The following is a 19,750-nucleotide window of genomic DNA, read 5'->3' as shown; positions in this document are numbered from 1 at the left end:
CACGCATGCACATACACTCAGCATCACTCACTCCAAACAAACACACGCATTCACTCAAAGACCCCATGCACCCCATTCACCCATACATTCTCTCTCTCTCTCTCTCTCTCTCTCTCTCTCTCTCTCTCTCTCTCTTCCGGGCGTGTTCCGGAAGTCCGAACATGGAGCCGCCCCACCCCAGTGTCCCTGGCTTCGCTTCAGCTGGGCGGGCGCAGGGTGCCATCTCGCCAGCCTAGGTCCAGCTGAATCCTCGGGCCGGCCCAGCTCACAGCCAACGCACATGAGTGCTGCGCTGTGCCCGGCGCCCCTCTTACCTTGGCGCTCTAGGCGGCTGCCTGAGTGGCCTCTATGGTAGCACCAGCCCTGTTTACAGGAATCCAGTAGAGGACCCTGAACTATATTAAGTCTGTCTACTGATTCAACATTGTTGGATGGTATGCTGCTTTAGTCTGTAGGTGTTAAACCCCCCCCCCCACAAAACCAAATGCCAGATATGACCCTCAGAAAGAGAGCTTATGTAAGAAAGCTAGAATTTAATTATGACACAAACCAATGGGAAGTTCTATTTCCCCCATACTATAGAATAGTATGATGCACTATAGAATATTGTGAGTCAGACCAGTGGAAAAGAGGAGGAAAGGCTGGGGGTGGGGGCTCTGCTTTCCTTCCCAACAGCCAGATTTTAGCTGGAAGTGGGCCCACCCTCATCATCCAGAAACATGTGGGGAGAACAGATTGGTGTGCCAGACCCTTCCTGCCAAGAGGAGCTCTGTGATATTTCCAAAGATGCTTCCCCACTATATGCAGCAGAAGAAAAACAAGGCTTCATGATTGACCTCTGTTGCTAGAGCAACCCTACAGCAACAGCTCCACACATAAGCTTCCATCTTTACCACATGGAGGAAAATATGACACGGTAAAGACAAAACCTTTACAGAAACAAAGGGAAGGAGAGAAGAGCTATAGGAGTGATTAAAGTGTTCTGTGCCCCAGAAATCCAAAGAGTTTGAAAGGACAGAACATCTCTCTCAAAGATAAATAGCAGTAAAGGAGTTATTTATACTGAGGAAAATTCATTGCTGCTTCAGAGAATAACATGCCTTAAATAGAAAGGAGGCTTACAGAGCTACTCAAGCCCCTTCAGAATTGGGTGGAGGGTTGGATCGGGGAAGAGGTGCCTTTCTTATAGCAGGGAGGGGGGGTTTCATGCTGGAAGTCCCGCATACACCCATGGAAAGGCCCAAGGGCATCATTTGACCACTTGTGGTCAGCCCCAGAATGGAGCATTCTGGGGCCAGAATAGAACCACTTTGTTCATCACAGCCTGGAGGAAGACAAACAAAGTACTGCATGGGGCAAACAAGCAAAGTCCCTCCCCTCTCACACCTCTTGACCTGGCCCAAGGTGAGTTGGTAGAGCTTTGGAAAGGGCATAGTTATCTGCCCTCCCCAATCTCACTCAGTATTGCTTTGTTTATTTCAAAGGCAGGAGTTGCTTCCCCTTAGCATTGAGGAAAAATTTCTGGCAGATTTGCCCTGATTGATAGATGGCTTAGCACAACTGCCTAAGCCGTTCACAATAAAGTGTCTAACCTGGAGAAGAAAACAAATCCAAATATACATACAATATAAAGCAGTCAGTTAAAGCCGCATAATAAGTTCAACCACTGCAAGAGATCAGAAAAAAGTCACAGAAGATTATTATTATTAAACACTCAAGCAAATGAAAGAATTTACTCAACCACCAATCCTTCCCTGACATGACTGCAGGGAGAGGCTCTGGTATGTCAATTTGGCAATTACATAAAGCCAGGATCACTACATAAAAGCCCTCCCATCTTTCACAGATGGAGTGCCCCAGCTCTCACACCAACAACTGCTGCTTGACCCCGCTCTCCTCTGTCCATCCAACCCCCATTATTACATACTAAGCAAAACTCTACTCCATGTGTGGTGTGATGAATCCATTTGCCTTGTGTTGGCCTCTTCTGCATTGATTTGAAAGACAAAAGGATGTTGGCTCTTTTAAACATAAAAGACATATTTATCTCAAAATACGCTAACGTTTTGAAAGATAACTTTGTAGAAGCAGGTGTGAATTAGCAGCCCGTGGTATACACAGCACTCTTACTGTCCATGTGACATGCACAAGCATTTCAGGCAACCCAATCAAGAGACAAAATCAGAAACAAGATATAGATTATCCGAGGGACAGCGGGGACCAGAAAGTAAGGACTTTCCCTGGCAAATACTATGGTGCACATTATGAGATAGGGAAGTGGTTAGAATGCCTTCTTCACAAGTTTCCAACTGCAGCGGTTAACCCAGTGACAAACCACGGTTAACCCTGGCTTGTTTAGTCCCTAAACATTTCAGAGCTTTGGGTTTGGATGACACACTGAGCAGCCTACAAAAAGAGCCACTTGTGGGTTGCTGATTAAAAGTAGAAGTGGCAGGCATGCAGAAGGCAGCACGCCTGCTCTCTCCTGCTCATTGCTGACAGCTCATGGGCTGTTGCATTATGGGAACTGGTCCACTGTGGCCACTTCTGGGGCAGAGGGCCACTAATCACCAAGTCTGTGCAGTGTGACATATCAATTATCAGGAATACACAGCTCATTAAAATATCTGCTGAAAGAGAGAACACCTCAATTTCCATAATTTCTAGACTCTTGGGAGGTTAACAAAAATTGGCTATTGAAAAGAAAATCTAACACACCTGAAATACTTAGAAAATACTCTGTGCTAATTGATGTGCACCATCTACCTTTGTTTCTGTATCTATCACTTTCTGTGTTATTTGTGTTTTAAGACTGGTTGTGAGCAGCTTTAAAAATAGGGGAGGGGGAAAGCTACTAAATAATAAAATAAAATACTCTCTCCACCTTCCCCATTTTTTACCTCTCTCCAATGCTCATGAATTGCTGCTGTTTTTATCTGGTTGAGCTTTTATATTGTATTTTATACTATGGTTTTATACGGTTGTTTTATACTTTGAATGTTTTTAATTTTTATGAACCGCCCAGAGAGCTCCGGCTATTGGGCGGTATAGAAATGTAATAAATAAATAAATAAATAAATAAAAAATGAAGAAATTCTAAATGGTTGAAAAGAAACTCCTTCACTCTTAAGCCACCCTTGCTTAGCTTGTGACTAATATTTGTTTGCAGTTCTGAAATTTCTGCTACTACAACTTAGGAGACACTATCAGTGTATCAGCTAATGGCTTAACTAGAAAGCACTGTTTCCACTCACCATGGGTGGAACTGCAGGCTAAATTGAAGTACTATTTTTTCCTATTTTGTAAAACCAAATAGTAGTCTTTTACATCCCTAACCTAAAGCAGCCTTCTCTAATCTGATGCTTTCCAGGTGTGCTAGACTACATCCCCCAGTAGCTCTGGCTGGGGGATTCTGGGAGTTGTAGTCCAACACAGCTGAACGGCATTAGGTTGGAAAGGGCTGCCTAGAGGCTCCATGGAAGATTTCAGAAATCACAGTTACTACTCCAGCGCCGTTATGAGGAAGTATAGGACAGAATGACTGGGTTTGGACGACACAATAACCAACAGTGGGTTAAATAATCAACGGTGGGTTAAGTAGTCAGCAGTTGGTTATTGTGCCATCTGTCAGGCCTTTTTCATACCACAGTTGGTTATTTGGCTGAAATAACCAACTCAAATAGCCAACACTGTGCAGAGTTGATTATTTGAACAACTGTTGGATATTGTGTCATGTGCTGGGCATCATTTACTATTTCGTTGCACACAGTTGGTTATTTTCTGTGACTACAGAGTCCCCTGGCAAGAAGCAGCTAGACCAGGTGACAGAACGCACAAAGGCTGATGGGATATCACGGGATGTGTCAATCAAACACACTGCTGACTAATAGTCAACTTGATGCTGGCCTTAATCCACACTACAGTTGATTATAATCATGTTGTGTGGGGAGTACCCCCTCGATAATCAACTGTGGAGTTGACTATTAACCCACCATTGACTTTTGTGTTGTCTGAACATAGCCAATGATATAGATTCTGTATGATAGATTTAAGACCACTAAAACACAAGTAGCAGAAAGTGGGCAAAGAAACTTCGGCATGAATAGCATATCAAGGTCTACATGCCACGTTGGAACCAAACTCATGACAAAACGAATGACTTTGAAAAGGTTTACACCATTCCGAGTAAACCATTGTTTATTCATTCTTAAATTTATAACACTGCACGGTGATGTTACATACAATATTTAATTCACCTACTGAAAAACCTAATATTGCATGGCTTGGTGAATATATCTTCAAGTCATGATCCTTGTGATGGAGGTATTATCTCTCTTTTCTCGCTCATGGCGGTTTTTCAAAGTGGACATGATGGGTTTTGCCAAGTCATACTGACTTTTACTGATTCAGGAATTTCCTGCCTATTGAACATGTTTTAAGTATGACTGCTTTCTGGATGTTGAGTGGTAGGCCCAGTTTCTGAAGGTTTTCTGTACAAAAATTTGATGTGATGCCAGTGACTGATGTGACTAACAGAATAACTGTGACCTTTTCCTGTTGCCATAGTTCTTTAACTTCAATAGCCAGTGGTGTATATTTTTCTATCATCATCACCATCACCATCATCATCATCATTTCATTATTGTCATTATCATCATTAACATTTCTTAGATATCTTTCTAAAAAAAGACTCAAAGTATTGTACAACAAAATTTAAAGCATAAAGTGGACCTCACTGTGGAGACTATTCCTCAGTTGGGGGGCCACCACCAAAAATACTCTCGCCCTTGTTGCCATCCTCTGATCCTCCCATATATAAATGGAACTGTGACCTCATAGTGGCATTTACTTAAATACTGCATATATAGAACTTGTTTAAGAATTTGCTCAGAGAAGCATCCAAGTTCTGCATCAGGACACACAGAAAGCCTTTTACAAGTGCCATTTCAACAGAAATAAGGGGCGGAGAGAAAGAGAGAAAGGAGTTACTTACTGCATTCCGTTGGAAGTAGATGAGGAGGCCGGCAGCAATTTGCGCTATGAGAATCAGCAACAGGCAAGTGAAGTACTAAAAAAGAAATAAAGGGCATAACTAACATTTCACACTGTGGATAGCACCTCACAACTAAAGACATTCAAGAAGTGAAGGGTGTTATATGGAATGGAATAAGCAGTAAGCAACAGCTTTGACACTGCTTTGCTTTCTCTTCGGGAGCACAGAACACCTTTGCCAATGTATCAAAACGAGATTGATTTCCAGTTATTGCATGCTCAGCAAGTGCAATGAGATCACAGGGTCTGCTAAACTGGCTTCGATCAGGTGTTTCACAACAGGACCTCAGCACAGATTTACACAGGATAGCTGAATAGGCTGGAAGTAGTGCAAGAGTATCTCTCCTTCCTGACCCATATTAAATTGCAGCACACCTCAAAACAGGGATACCCAACGTAGTGCCCTCAGGTGCAATAGTATATATGTCTTGGTCTGTAGTCCAACTACAGCCAGGAAGAACCCTCAGACTGGACTAGTAAGAAGGTGGTGGTGGGGAGCTGCTTAATACAGCATTGATCTGTATCACTTACCAGGCCCAGGAGACATCGGATCTCGTTGACTGCTCCAACACAGCCCAGGAACCCCATCAGCATTGTGACAGCCCCAACTCCAATGAGAATGTATGCCCCAACTTTTAATGAAGACGACGAGGCCTCTGTGGGAACCAGGAGAGAAATACACAAAGTTAAAAGAGAGACAGCCCTTCTCTTCATTTACACATGCACTAAGGGCACAATCCTATGCATGCTGAGCTTGGCTGGGGAATGCTGGGAATTGTGGGACTTTTTTCCTATCTAATCATGCATAGGGTTGAATCCAAAGACCCAGAAAAGGAAGACAACTGCCCAGGGCTGGAAGTATTCTGTTTTAAGAGAGGAGTGAGAGATTCTGTGCCACAATGATCCCAGTTCAGTGCCAAGGACATCCTGTTACATGTGTAAGGTATGATGGAAGTTGAGGGCATATATATGTATGATATTTCACAGTCAATATCAATATGACTCTTCAGCTGTTTCAGGTTCAAAATAAAGGCCCAGTGAGAGAGCAGGAATGTCGTACTGCAGATGGCCAAGATGGGACGGGCATCCTAGGTATTCAGGGACATGATAGCATCCCACGCACCAGGGAATAGTACACACTCAGAGAGAACTGAGACTAGCCGCTTGCATAGCCTCAGCCAGCCCTTGTTCCACAGAGCTGCCAGGCAAAACGTGTCATTGCTAGGCAGCACTAACCCAAGCTCCGGGGGATGTGGCTGCTACCCGAGTCCTCTTACTCACCAGCTCCATGGAGCTGCTGGGTAAGAGAGAAGAGTCTGCAAGAAGACAGAGGCCTCTGGAACAAGAAGAGGGGGGGGGGAAGGGTTGAGCTGAAGAGAAAGAGCTGCCCGAGACAAGAGGTAAACGAGCAAGGAGAGCGGCCAAATAAAGACTTCTCGCTCAATCTTGCAGCACATCCATCTTCTTCAGAGCCACGTTTCCTATTCCCAACAGGATCCTTTATCTAGCAACATTTTCCTCCTCTCCCATAATACTAGAACCCAGAGTCATCCAATGAAACATATCGCTGGGAGATTCAGGACAGATGAAAGGAAATAATTTCTTCACAAGCAGTGCATAGTTAAGCTATGGAATCCACTACCACAGGATGTAGGTGATGAGTACCAATTTGGGTGGCTTTAAAAGGGGCCGGGGGTGGGGTGGGGTAGACAAATTCCTGGAGAAAGCTATCAATGGCTACTAGTTCTGATGTCTATATGCTACCTCCAGTATCAGAGGCAGTATGCCTATGTACATCAGTTGCTGGGGAACATGGACAGAAGGGTGCTATTGCATTCATGTCCTACGTGTGGGTTTCCTGTGGGCAACTGGTTGGCCATTGTGTGAACAGAATGCTGGACTAGATAGACCCTTGGTCTGATCCAGCAGGGCTCTTCTTACATTCTTAAGGCAGTCTGCCCCCCTCAGAGCTTGAAAGAATGCAAACGGGTGGGTGAGGATTGTATATCTTTGAGGATGTACAGCTTCTGCTTTGCAACCTCTGAGTCCAATTATCCTCCCCCACATATAAGGTGCCACATATGAGAACATAAGAAGATCAGTTCAAAGGCCTGTCTACACCAGCATTGTGCTCCCACAGTGGCCAACCAGATGCCCATGGGAAATCCACAAGGTGGACACGGATGCAACAGCACTCACCCACCCCTGCTTGAGTTCCCCAGCAACTTGAAAGGCATACTGCCTCCAATACTGGAGGCAATACATGGCAATCATGACTAGTAGCCACTGAAAGCCATATCTTCCATGAAAGAGTCTGCCCCTTTACTGCCCCCATGCCCAAGGGAAGCTGCAAGAGCTTAAAATAACCCCAGAGTGTCCAATAAGTATCTACTTTTAAGACAATTACAAGGGCAAAGCTAGGCATTTACATGGGCATCAGGCTTATAGGAATGTCAGCTGCTAAACCGACAATGACAGCAGCTTCAACAACTTTAGCATTATACCCAGTGTTTGCTAGAGCCAGTTCGAAGTTTGGCTGCCTTTCCAACTGCACAAGCAAAGACAGTAGAGGAAAGACAAGTCCTTAACTCGGCCTATGGTCTGCAGCATTTTCTTGGTTTTTCAAGGAAAGCTCTGCAGACCCTATCAACAAAAAGCCTTCCAGTTTCTACTCTCTCTTGCGCCATCTTTTCCTCCCCCCTCTCTAGGAAAAAAGCCAGATAGACACAAGAGAACGAGGGAGGGAGGCCTCTCTGGCAGAAAACTGGAATGCCCTGCTGTGTAAAGTTCCTTCCCAGACTCTGCTGTTAAGGTTACCAATGCAAAAAAAAAAAGGGGGGGGACAGGGAGGAGGAAATAAGATAGTTGAAGAAAGGTTCCATCTGGAAATCTCAAGGAAGGAAGCAGAAACCTTTGCACGCACAGTCAGATTATAAGGGAGAAGAACGGGGCTAAAAGGGAGTCCATAGACGGAAGACTCCAAGTCCTTGGCAGCAGAACAGCTAGCAGAAGCAGTGGTTCTGTGGGTAAAAGGGGCAAAATTGGTGCTTTTGAGTGATTCAGCACATGGAGATATCAAGTTTAGTTCCAGACCACAGGGGGGAAACCAGGTCACAAGTCAAGGCCTCAACTGTTTCTGCAGTCTAAAATTGGCTTCAAGCATTAAAAATGGGGAAATAGCTTGGTTTAACACCCCTTTTAGGAGAGACTTTTCTTGCTACTTTTGTGGGTAACACTGCAGCATTGACCCAGATAAGAAAACAGTTAACTATGCAAAGATGGAAAGTGGAAATTGCACACACTGTGCGACTGGAAAGTTCTTTTCTTTTCTTTTCTTTTAATACATTAGCTCGCCAGCTTCTGTTCCCCAATTCTGTCCTCAGACATTTGCTGAAGTGAACCAAAGTTACCATGCAGCAGAGACTGCTTCAAGGCTAATGCTCACAGTCTGACCTGACATAGCCTCACAAGTAAAAAAGCTGATTAGCTATAGAAGGCTCTTCTAAATCTAGCAGGAAGCCACCTCTGCTTTTGGACTAAGACTTGAAGATGGACTGCTTTTCCACTTCCCGTTGCAAGTTAGTAAAGCATAATATGGCATTTTCTTTTACAGGGAAAGCTACAAAGGGGGGAAATAGAAACTAGTAAGAAAATAAGAAAAGTTGACTTACGCAGAACTGAAATGAAGCTACTTTTGTCAACCAAAATCCATATTCCGAAGCCCAAGATCACAGCACCCAAGATCTAGAAAACATGTTTTGGTTACTTCAAATGTTCATACAAGTGTGCATTCCATTTCATGTATGTTTATGACAATTTTACACTAGAAGAATCTCCAAAGCAGTTCACAATGAAAAACACAATGTTTTAATCTATCTAATTCCCTTTCCCCTTTTTTATTAAATAATGTAGGCAAAAGGTGAAGGCCTAAAGTAAGGGTGATGAATTGCAACATGTCTCCTTTGGTTTTCTTTCATCTGAAGTATTTCTACACCTACCCAGTCCCATGCTGGAGAGAGTTTCCTGGAGTAATAGATATTTGGCGGCACACATGTCTTGTGTTACTTTGCAGTGAGGGAGCAAACCTATCTAGCCCTTCCAATACATGACATACCAGACATAATTGTATCTTGAATACACGAAGAAACACAGTTATAATTTGCAGGTACAAACAAGCTAACTGAAAGGGGAAAAAAGAGGTGGCCAAGTTGCAGATTAGCCCAAAAACATGAAAAGTACAAGTTTCCTTGTCAGATCAGGCCCAAAATTCTCTCTAGAACAGAACTGTTTCTAACAGGGTCAGAAAGATGCTTCTGGAAGATGGAGATAACAACCATCCCTGCTTGTCACCAGCATTTCCTATTCACGGAGTAGGCTGCTTCTGTACACTGCAGTTTGGATTAGTCCTTACAGCTAAGAAATGTTATCTGCTCCCATTTTAAAGGGAAATTTCCTCCCAATCTTGAAATGTTATCTATCTACTAAATGTTATCTATCTATATATATTTTATATATACTAGCACCTTTTATACGTATCAGTTTTATCCTCTGCCTCCCTGACAAGGCCAGCATCCAAAGGTTGAGCCTGCTACTCAAACGTGACACACTTTGGACACTAGCTCAGCAAGCCTTGGACTGTGTGAAACTGTAGATCAAGCTAGAGATTTTGCAAGGCCTCCATTCCTAAACAGTCTAACAGTTTTGACAGCACCCATTCGCTTAGCTCATAGCATAAGAGTTATGCAGGGTCACCTAGAATGGAACTTAATCTACTTAAAACATGGCAGCACCAAGCATCTTAGTTTGCTTAGAACCAGGGTGGATAAAACTCAATGATTTTTTTAAAAAAATATATTTAAAAAATCGGATTTTTTATAATTTAAATTGGATTTTTTTAAAAATAAAATGCTTTTTGAGGAGAAATCTATCTAACGATAGTTTTCTATTTAAGATACATTATAGTCCAAAGGTTATTCATCATGAAATAAGGATTAGTTTTTAATTATGTAGCATGAGGCTGCATATTCATGCAATGTTTAAATTTTTTGATAAATGAATTCCATTAATCCGTTCACAATGTCATGCTCTTCCAGAGATTTCTGTAAGATTATTGGTCATTTTTTCTATCTTGAAGATATTATCACAGATGCTTGGTTTTACAGTTCTCAAAACTGTGAATTTGTGTCTGCAGAGATCACAATCCCATTGTTACTTTGCAAATCTATGTACACAGAATCATCCCCTTACCTCTTAAGTGCTACGTTTCAAAAAAATCAAAGAATAGAGTGCACTTTGGGGGGGGGGAAGTCACATGATTAAATCGAGTCTTTTGGAGTAGTAATTTAAATTGTGATTTAAATCAAATCCACCCTGCTTAGGACATTTGGTTAAGAATGCAGAATAAGATGCAAATATCAGTTTTATGTACCCTGTTTTGGGGTTTTTTTCTGCTTTGTCACCAGGGGTCAAGGAAAGTAGATCTAACACAGCTACCCCTCAGGGGCTTAAATGGAGCATTTTCCCAAATCAGATCACACTGAATTCAGTGAGACAACTAAATATGCGGGGATCAGGCCAGTACTTACCCACTTTTAAGAAGGGAGGCTATAAGAATGGTATTTGTTGTGGAGAAAACCTACCTAAAAAGGATGGTTCAAATGTTAAGACACATGGCTGTAGCTCTTAATGAAGCAGTACACCTGCACAAATCATTCCACTTCAAAGCAAATATGGGGTCCAACATGATGAAATGTTCTTCCATACAAAAATTAAAAGTCTCTCCAAGTAGAAAATGATGGGCCAGTTCAGATGACATGCTAAGTCACGGCTAAGCAGCTAACCCTTTTGCAGCAAATGGTTAGTGAATGTATCAAACCATGGTTATGTAACCACCACGGTTAGAAATAGTTCACATGACATGCTAAGTCATAGCTCACACAACACACTAAGCCATAATGTTTAGCTCAAAATGCTTTACCACTCTAGCTTAGCATGTAACAGGGTCTATATGTCAGAGGGAGGCATCCCACCACAGCATTCTCCCTGCCATCTAGTTTTCTAGGTGGAAGAACAATGAATCATGCAGTGGAGGCTTGTGGCTCCGATGTCAGTGGGGCAGTGAATCAGCTCCGGCTTTTAGTGACAACCATTCTGAACTCTAAATGAACTATCCAAGGTGCAAAGCTCCTTTAGAGTTCTGACTGGTCCTGAGTGAAACCCGGAGCGGATTCACCACCCCACTGACATCAGAGCCACCAGCCTCTACATGCAGTTATGAAGTATTATAGACCAGTCACAGATTTATTGTCTCAGTGGGAACTAGGTCTCAGACTCTCACTTGCCACAGACCTCTGCTTTTAAGTCAGAAGAACAGAAAGGTAGCTTTGGACATGGATCTGCCAGTCCACAGGTTTGCAAGGGAGCATGATGTTCACCACTGTGCATGCATTTTAGGGTGGGGGAGGGATGTGTATTAGACCACCTATTTTTCCTGCCAACATCACCAAAACCCAAACCAATTAGTATGTTTGTAGCAGACAGAACAATGAGACTAGACCCTGTCAGAATAATAAAGAATACTTGGAAACAGCTCAACAGGGGCTTGTATGATCATCACATTCATGTGTGATCACATTCTAGTAAAGAAACAGGAAGTTTCTGCTCTGCAACCTCCTGTGATCAACACGCAGGCTAAACATTTGCCTACAAATAGAATCAAATGAAGCTACGACTCACACAACATTCCTACAGCAGAGAAGCTCTTGGCACTGAGCCATTACTTGGCAAGCCGACTGCAAACACATTGGAGTTCAAGAGTATTCTGCGAACGGGTGCCAGCTGGCAATCTTCATCTGTCATGAGGAGACTGCACAGATGAGAACGGGGCAATTCTTGTGGAACTATAATCCATCTTTGCTCCAGCTCATCCCCAAACTGGTGTCCTCCACATGTTTGGGACTTCAAGTCCCATCAGCCACAACCAGCATGGCCAGAAATGCTGGGGGTTGTAGTCCAAAACTCCTGAAAGGCAACAGGTTGGGGAAGGCTGTCCAGAACGGTCAGGAACCTGGACTACCTGTCTCTCTCCATCCCTGCTGTTCTCAAGGAAAAGACAGTACGAAGTCCCAGGCTTGTAGAAATTCAAGGAAGTGCTAGTCTAGTTCAATCACCCATCTGAAAGTCCAAGCATAAGGCAAGCAGGACCTTGCTGCTATTGACATTTGAGCAATGACCTTGGGGCATCAGCTACATTGGCTGTTGCTGACCAAAGGCAGAACTCCTGAAGAGTTGCATTCCTGCAAGGCTGTTTGTTTGCCAAGCAAGAGAGCCAAAGGCAGTCATTGAAGTGGGAACTGCAACAAAATGTTGGAGCATGGATTGCTCTTGTTCTGGGTTCCAGCCTCTCCTTTCAACAGGCTCCCCTCCCTGTTTTCTTCCTTCCCTTCCAACTGTCAGCCAGCATTCCATGCCCAATGCTCACATGGAGTCCTCATTGGGCTGTTTCTATACATATACACATGCATGCACACCCACACACACCTAATTAATTTTATCCTTCCAGAAACTTTGGGGCACCTACAAGCATGCAAACACCTCTCTCCTGTATGTAAATAGTGCTGCTTGGGCTACATAAAGACCAGCGCGCACAGGCTAAACATCAGAAATAGAGGAAATGATGATTTGCCACAAAGAAAATAAACAGCTAGCTAAATTACAGCAATGGACTAGATTTTGATTGGAGCTGGGTGAGAGAGACTTTCCTTTCTGGCCGGAGCAGCAAGGTTTCTTCTAAGCAGAAATTCAACAGAGGAATCAGCAGCAGCTTTAAGTCAGTCTCCCAAACTGTACAGCTGGTTTGTGCAGTTGCATCTATATATTCAAGTCACTCCAATATATTTGATGCAGTGTACTAAAAGTCCCGGGTGGAAGGCAGAACATCAGCCAGGAGTAGATTACAGTGAACAAATGCAATGGGGGAAAATTAATTACTAAAAGAAAAACAACCAAGCCCCCAATCAATTGGGAGGACAAGTGGAACAATAGCCCCAATTTTGGCATCACCCAAAACTGCAGTGATAGTTACACATTTAATGGAATACAAGCTTGTGCCTGGGAATAACCCAGAAACCTAGAGCACAACAATAGGAGGTTAAATTCTTTTTAAAAAATGACACACACTGTGGTACAGTGCAGAATATACCACCTTGTCATATGCCAAAATTTGCTGATTTATTTGCACCTGAACGGCACTGTCCTTCTCAGGTGGTGCGGCAGCAGGAGGGGGGGAAAGCCATACACATATTCAGTGATCAGTGTTCTTTGGTTTGGCAGACAAGCCAATGTAACATCCATTGTTAAGAGGCAGCGGAGTAGTTTCAAGTAGGCTTTTGTCTCCTTCCAAGCCATGGTGAGAGAATCCAGTTCAGTGCTACCTTAAGATGGATGTTTCAAACCCATGAGGAACGAAGCACTGAATTTTAGAGACTTGCTTTAAAAGCAGCCGTGTGCCAGCAGCACTTTAAAGGCAAGGCCCAGAATCCTTCAGGACTTGGCTCTGAAGCAGCCTTTCACTATTAGTGAAAGAAAATGTAAAAGCCCTGCAAAAGGGGGGGGGAGAGATGGAGGGGGTCCATCAAGTTCAAGTCCAGAAAATATGAAGTGTGCTTGTACAGAATGCTTTATACTTACAACCCAATGGGCCTTGAACCCTTTGTTTTAGAAGTCAAAACACCAAGTGCCATTCATTATAGGGGGCTTTTAAAACAACAACAACCATCTAATAGTTCATAGCTCACAAACGTATTTGTCAGGAAGACGCCAGGGCAAATCAAAACCTTCTCCAGAGCTTTTAATATTTTGAGAATAATCTGGAACAGGGAATGTTCATTTTGCCAGTTTATGTGAAACAGGGCCTCAGAGAGGGCTCTTTATGTTGTCAGTAGAAGTGCAGAGTTTCTTCCTACTGGCGCAGGGTTGGTGGTGCAAAAATCTTTAACACAAAGTACAGAAATCCAGACAAACTTGAAAAGTGATGAGCCATTTAAAAGGATAGTCAATGTAGAGCTTATCACACCTACTTTCCCCCCCCCTGGTATGCACCCATGATTTTGACTTCAGCACCTTAAGCGTGACAAGCGCTGGTCCCTTTCACGATCGTTGCTATACCGGGGGACTCTCTTTTCACTTATTTGCTCTCCCATTATTTCACCCACCCCCACTTCATTGGTCCCATTATTTCACCCACCCCCTTCGCCTTCCCCCTCCACTTCATTGGTTCGTCTTGGGTGACAGGCGTGGGAGCCTCTCTTCCCTGCCCCTCGCTCTGGCTTTGTTGTCTAGCATTTTACTGATTCAACATTTAATTGGCTGGGTGCTGTTTCTGAAGGCAAGGAGGGTGGGGTGGAGCAGCAAAAGCCTGTTCGACCAGCTCAGTTTGTTCAACACAGTGTGCTGGAGCAGGAGAACAGCCCTGTGCTCATCTTTCGTCAGCAAGCACATGTTCAAAGCACACGCCCCCAACAAAAGAAAAAAAACATGAGGACAGCAATACTCGGAAGTGGAAGGGTGCTTTAATCCCGCATGGAGGAAATACACCAGTCTTTCCCCACTCCCAAATAAGACGGAAAAAGGAGAAGAGGTGAGATGAGTGAAGGACAGTGACAACATCATGTGAGTTCCAAAACCACAAACCAGGCATGATGAGAGTGCAATAAAATGCTGGTGTGATAGAGCTAGTAGTTCACCCGTTTCTCAGAGACCTGTAGACCAAGGTGTGGTCACTGCCAAGTTGATACTGGAGCTCAGCAGCAATGAGATGGCCTAGTAAGTGGGCTTTTCTTGCTCTGACACAGACATTGGCCATGCCAGTTGTGGATGATGGGAGATGTAGTCCAACATCTGGAAGGCACTGGGTCAGGGAAGGCTGTTCTAGTAGTTGCAATTGCAAGTCTGAGGATTAAAAGCATTTTTCCTTGTTTATAGATTTATTTTCCTACCTTCAGGACAGCCTTGTCAAATACGGCATTGTGGATATGGAACAATAGCCCTGTATCTTTTTAATACAATATCTAACAGCATCTTAGTAGGATGGCTGCCCTCTATATCTTAGACCTAGTGGATGCGTGACACCTCCCAGGAAGCAGATGTTTACATAGCGAGTAGTTGATGCGGAGCAGCTTGCCACATATCATTTCACGAGAGCACTTATTACATTCATATCCTGCCCTTTTTCTTTCTTAAGGAGCCCAAGGCAACATACATAATCCTCCCCCTTTCCATTTTATGAGGTAGCTTGGGCTGCGAGTCTGTGACTGGCCGAAAGTCACCCAGGAAGCTTCCATGGCCGAGTTGGAACTAGAACCAGAACTCTGGACTCCCAGTCCAACACTCTAGCCACTACACCACACTGGCTCTTATGTCTGAAGAGTTGGGGGGGGGGGGGGTTGTGCCAGCACCAACAAAAGCTGCTTCATATAAACACCACAACAAGAGATAAGTGAACCCTCCCTTGAACATCCTACTATAATAATCACTAAGGCTATCATCCTACACATAATTCCCATTGAGCTCAGTGAGGCTTACTTCAGAGAAGATATGGATAGGATAGCACTGTAAGTTTCATACCAAGGGAAATGAATTAGCCTAGTTTAGCCTGTCTCAGGATTTCGCTCCAGGTTCCCACAGGGTGAGATGCCCTGGAGCAGTTCCCCCCCCCCCCCGAGGCAAGATGGAAGCCAGCTGAAAAAAAGGAGTCTAAAGAACAGCTGCTTCCTGTCACCTGTGGCCTAGCCAGAGGAAGTCCAGCAAAGTCGACTGGGAGAGTGTTCCAACTGTCTTTCCCCCTAAGCTGCCCCTCCTCCCGCGGCCATTTGCTTCCCTCTTCAGCCAACCCTCGAGAGACTTCCCACTTCTTTCTGTGCAATATGTGGGAAAATAGTTTGTCGCTCAGATCTGGATTGATTCAGCCAAGCTGATTCAATCCGCCTCCTGTCAGCTCAGAGCCATCCCACCAGGGCTCCAAGAACATACTTGGCTTTGCTAGCTGGAGAGGGGAAAGGGGAGGGCATCTGTGGAAGGACTGGAATCAGACCAAGACTGAAAACATTCACTTCACTGCAGAGCTGTGGCAATAAGACGAACCGGGGTTACCAGGGGGCGAAGCTTTTCTGCGGGCCATTGTGGATGCATAGCTTCTTCCCTTGCCTCACTCAGATTAAGTTTCCTTAAGTGCCTTTCACCTTTTGTCGTCTCCTGTGAAAAAGTTGCTATAGAGACCGCTACCCGCACTTGGGACAGAGCCAGATCAATTCACCCGAAACCTCCAGTCAAAGCCTATTCACACTTTATGCAGCAAGTATGTTTGCTCCACACATGCAGACGCTGAAGACATTGTAGGCTGCCTGGTTCCCTTCAAAGGTTTAAGACTACAAGTTCCATCAATTCCAGCAGCATAAGCAATGGTCAGAGTTGCAGTCCAACACCTCTGAAAGGCACTGGGCTACCTACCCTCTGTTGTAGAGAATGGAGGAGCGATGCATAAATATGCCATGTGAAGTGTGAATTACCTCCTCTTCTGCTTCCCAAAGTAGTACACTGGGAGTAAGCCCCACCCCCCTCAACTACACACAGGGCTCACTACACATGATGGAGGACACATGGATGCTGCCAGCCTTCAGGTCCTGCCTCACCATCCTGGTGACGTTGAACTTAAGATAGACCCTTGACATGAATCATGATGCACAGCATTTTTTTCCACCAGTGGATGCCAATGAAGCACTGCAGGAAAGGGGGAAAATTGATGTTGCATTCAGCATTGTAGAGGTTGAAGTAGTCATTTCTGAAGGAGCAGTGGAAGTGGCAAAGAGGGAGCTGCTTTGGCAGGCTATATTTAATTCACTGTTACCTCTATATCCATGGTCCTCCTCTTCTCCATGTTGTCCTTGCAACAACCCTGTGAGGTAGATTAGTCTGAGAGGCAGTGACTGGCCCAAACTCACCCAGTGAACTTCATGGCCAAGTAGGGACTAGAAACCGGTTCTCCTGAGTCCCAGTCCAGCACTCTAACCACTACACCACACAGTATAGCAGTCTGTAAACTACTCCACATATATGGGGGCCATAATGAAATGAACAAGCCTCACACATTGATTCTTCCAATTTTAGCCACATCATGGCCCTCATATGTGCTCTCAACTACTAGCACCACCTCACTGCACTTCACTGCAGAGCACTTCAATACCAGCTACATGTACTCAAGTGATGCTAGAAGACTTCAAGCACCCAAGAGGGCAGATTAAAGTTACATATGCTCACATCCCCAAAGGAGGAGAAGCTGTCCAAAAAAGGGGGCTCAGTATCTACAACTATTCTCCAAGCCAGACACTCTCCCTTCCCCACTCCAACCCAGTCATAAAGAAGCAGAACACTGTTCCACAGCCACTACAAAGCAATGGTAGCTGGAGGTGATGAGAATTGTAGTCCAACACATCTGGAAGGCACCACCTTTGGGAAAGCTCCAGAACATACCAAAATGAGTTATGCTGTCCAGCTCTTCTCCCGTAAGCTTGAAGATGAGACCAGATGGGTATTCGGGGAGTTCTGCATCTCTAGCCTTAGCCCTGCCCCCTCGTAGCAGTGGCTCTTTAAAGAGTCTTCCTTTGTATGCTAAAACCATACACAACCTTTGGTCTCTGGCAGCCTTAACTGGAATGCTGATTGCTCAGGAGATGGAAACAACAAAGCAGACAGCAAAGAGGGGGGGGGGGGGGCTTAGTGGAGAAAGCAAATTGAAAACCAGTTCCAGATGTGTCCCAGATGCACCATCTGGGCAAGCGTTTCTGCATGCAGAGTCTACATGGCACATGGTGAGAAAGTGGCAGTGGGAGGGGAAAAAACATATATTCATAACTTGAGAAAGCAAATCTCTCATTTTATTTAGTGATTTACAATCGTTTGCAGTGGGGCGGAGAAGAGAAGACCCGAGCTTGTGGAAGGGAGTTGCAGTTGACTTCACTGATGCTGCTTTGCAAGTTACAAATGGTGACCCAAGGTAGTTGCGGAAGCAATATTCAAACACCAGGGGAAAGGCTGCACATCTCTCCTGTGAACAAGTGCCACAGGCAGTTGGAAAGTGCATGATGCTGTGGCGTCCCCTGCATCATCATATGGGTCACTTTTTAGCAGCTTCTGGAGCACTCCCAGACAAGGCTTCTATACCACCATCACCCTGCTCCATTCACAAGAACTTTATGGGGGCTCGACATGTTGTCTCTCACTTGTAACCCTCCCACGTTTTCCCACTGCTTCTGTCTCTTTTATTGCTGAAAATCCATAAAGGAAAGAAGAAGAAAAGGTGGATTCCTGCATTGAGCAGGGGGTTGGACTCGATGGCCTTATAGGTCCCTTCCAACTCTAATATTCTATGATTCCATGAAAAGACAGGATGGCAGTACAATTCCTTCCGATTGGTAGTGCTAGGAGTCCTGAAAGCACCCTTCATTAATATGTGAAGCCATCCTAAAAGCATCAAAGAAGTATGCATCTTCACCTTCCAGAGAAACACAATGGGAGAGACATTGTCAAGACTTGGTCAGGGAACTCTCCCAGAATATATGGCAACTGCTTGAGTTCTTGCAAGTGTGTCATAGAAAGGTATTTTGTCTCAGTTTGCTGTTAATTCATAACTTTAAAGAAACAATATCAAGAATGAAAAGAGCCCATGACTGCAACTCCACCCCACCGTCATACTTTTGGATGTATGACAAATTTGTCTTGTTTTTTAAAATCAGAGGTTACTCACTTCATACCTCTAGTAAACGAATAAGGACACAATCTGTGGTTGAAATCTGCACATTTCCAAGCTTGGGATGCGATTTGGGCTTTCAAAACTTCATTCAAAATGTATATCTGAAAGATGTGCATGACAAAATGTGTAGCTTGGAAAAATGCACCTCAACACACTGTAATTAACAGGAGAAAAATGCATAATTTCAAAAATGTGCCCATTTGGAAAACTACACTTGAAAATATGCATAATTTTTCATGTGAAAAGAAAATAAGAAAGCTTGCAATCTGATAGGAGACAAATTGGAATAGTCTTCAAGGTAGAATTTGGAGAACAGTGACAAGCTGGAGTTTTGCTGATTCACACATCCCTAATTCCACAGCACCCTCCAATACAAGAGATGGACCATGTACATGTGACGACCTTTCTTCAGTTTGGTGGGACCACTACCAATGAGAGAGAAAAGAAAATGAAAGAAGGGCTTTGGCAGAAGTGATCTAGGCCAGAAGGAGCCAAGCCAGGCATAAGCCCCTCACTCCAAGCCATCACTGAACAAGAGATCTTTAGAGACGCTCTGGCCATCCCTGCCAAACAAGTCTGGAGCAGATGCCTTCAAGATTTAGTGACTTGGCTTGAGTTCAAAGAATCATTTTACATGAGACTGGTCAATTTCGAAGACTGTGGAAGATTCTGGCTAGCATCTAAGTTTGTGGCTTCACCAACCTAGAATACAACTTGGCAGTTCCTTCCACAAAAGCGAGGCGGAAACAAAAGGAGTTTCCCAAAGAGCCAGTTGAACTTTGTTACCAAAGAGTTGAAGCTGGATAATATGAAGTTCATCTGCTCAAGAGGAAGAGTAGTTTGAGTTCACAGTCTCAGTCCACTCTTACGTAGCAGTTCCTCAAACTGGAGTAT

General features: G+C 44.2%; 1 protein-coding gene across 2 annotated transcripts in view; it reads right to left on the bottom strand.

Annotated features, from left to right (window-relative positions):
- Positions 1–19,750, bottom strand: part of CD82 (CD82 molecule) — an 80,509-nt gene that overhangs the window by 13,868 nt on the left and 46,891 nt on the right. For both annotated transcript variants that reach the window (XM_063117447.1, XM_063117446.1), the window contains exons 3-5: positions 8,724–8,796; positions 5,584–5,708; positions 4,994–5,068 (exon numbers count right to left, since the gene is read on the bottom strand). In XM_063117447.1, coding sequence (XP_062973517.1) covers positions 4,994–5,068; positions 5,584–5,708; positions 8,724–8,796 — 273 coding nt within the window. The remainder of the gene's footprint in view (positions 1–4,993; positions 5,069–5,583; positions 5,709–8,723; positions 8,797–19,750) is intronic.

The sequence above is a fragment of the Elgaria multicarinata genome, chromosome 2 (genome assembly GCF_023053635.1).
Source record: "Elgaria multicarinata webbii isolate HBS135686 ecotype San Diego chromosome 2, rElgMul1.1.pri, whole genome shotgun sequence".
NCBI lineage: Eukaryota > Metazoa > Chordata > Lepidosauria > Squamata > Anguidae > Elgaria > Elgaria multicarinata.
This window is presented reverse-complemented; position numbering and strand designations above follow the sequence as displayed.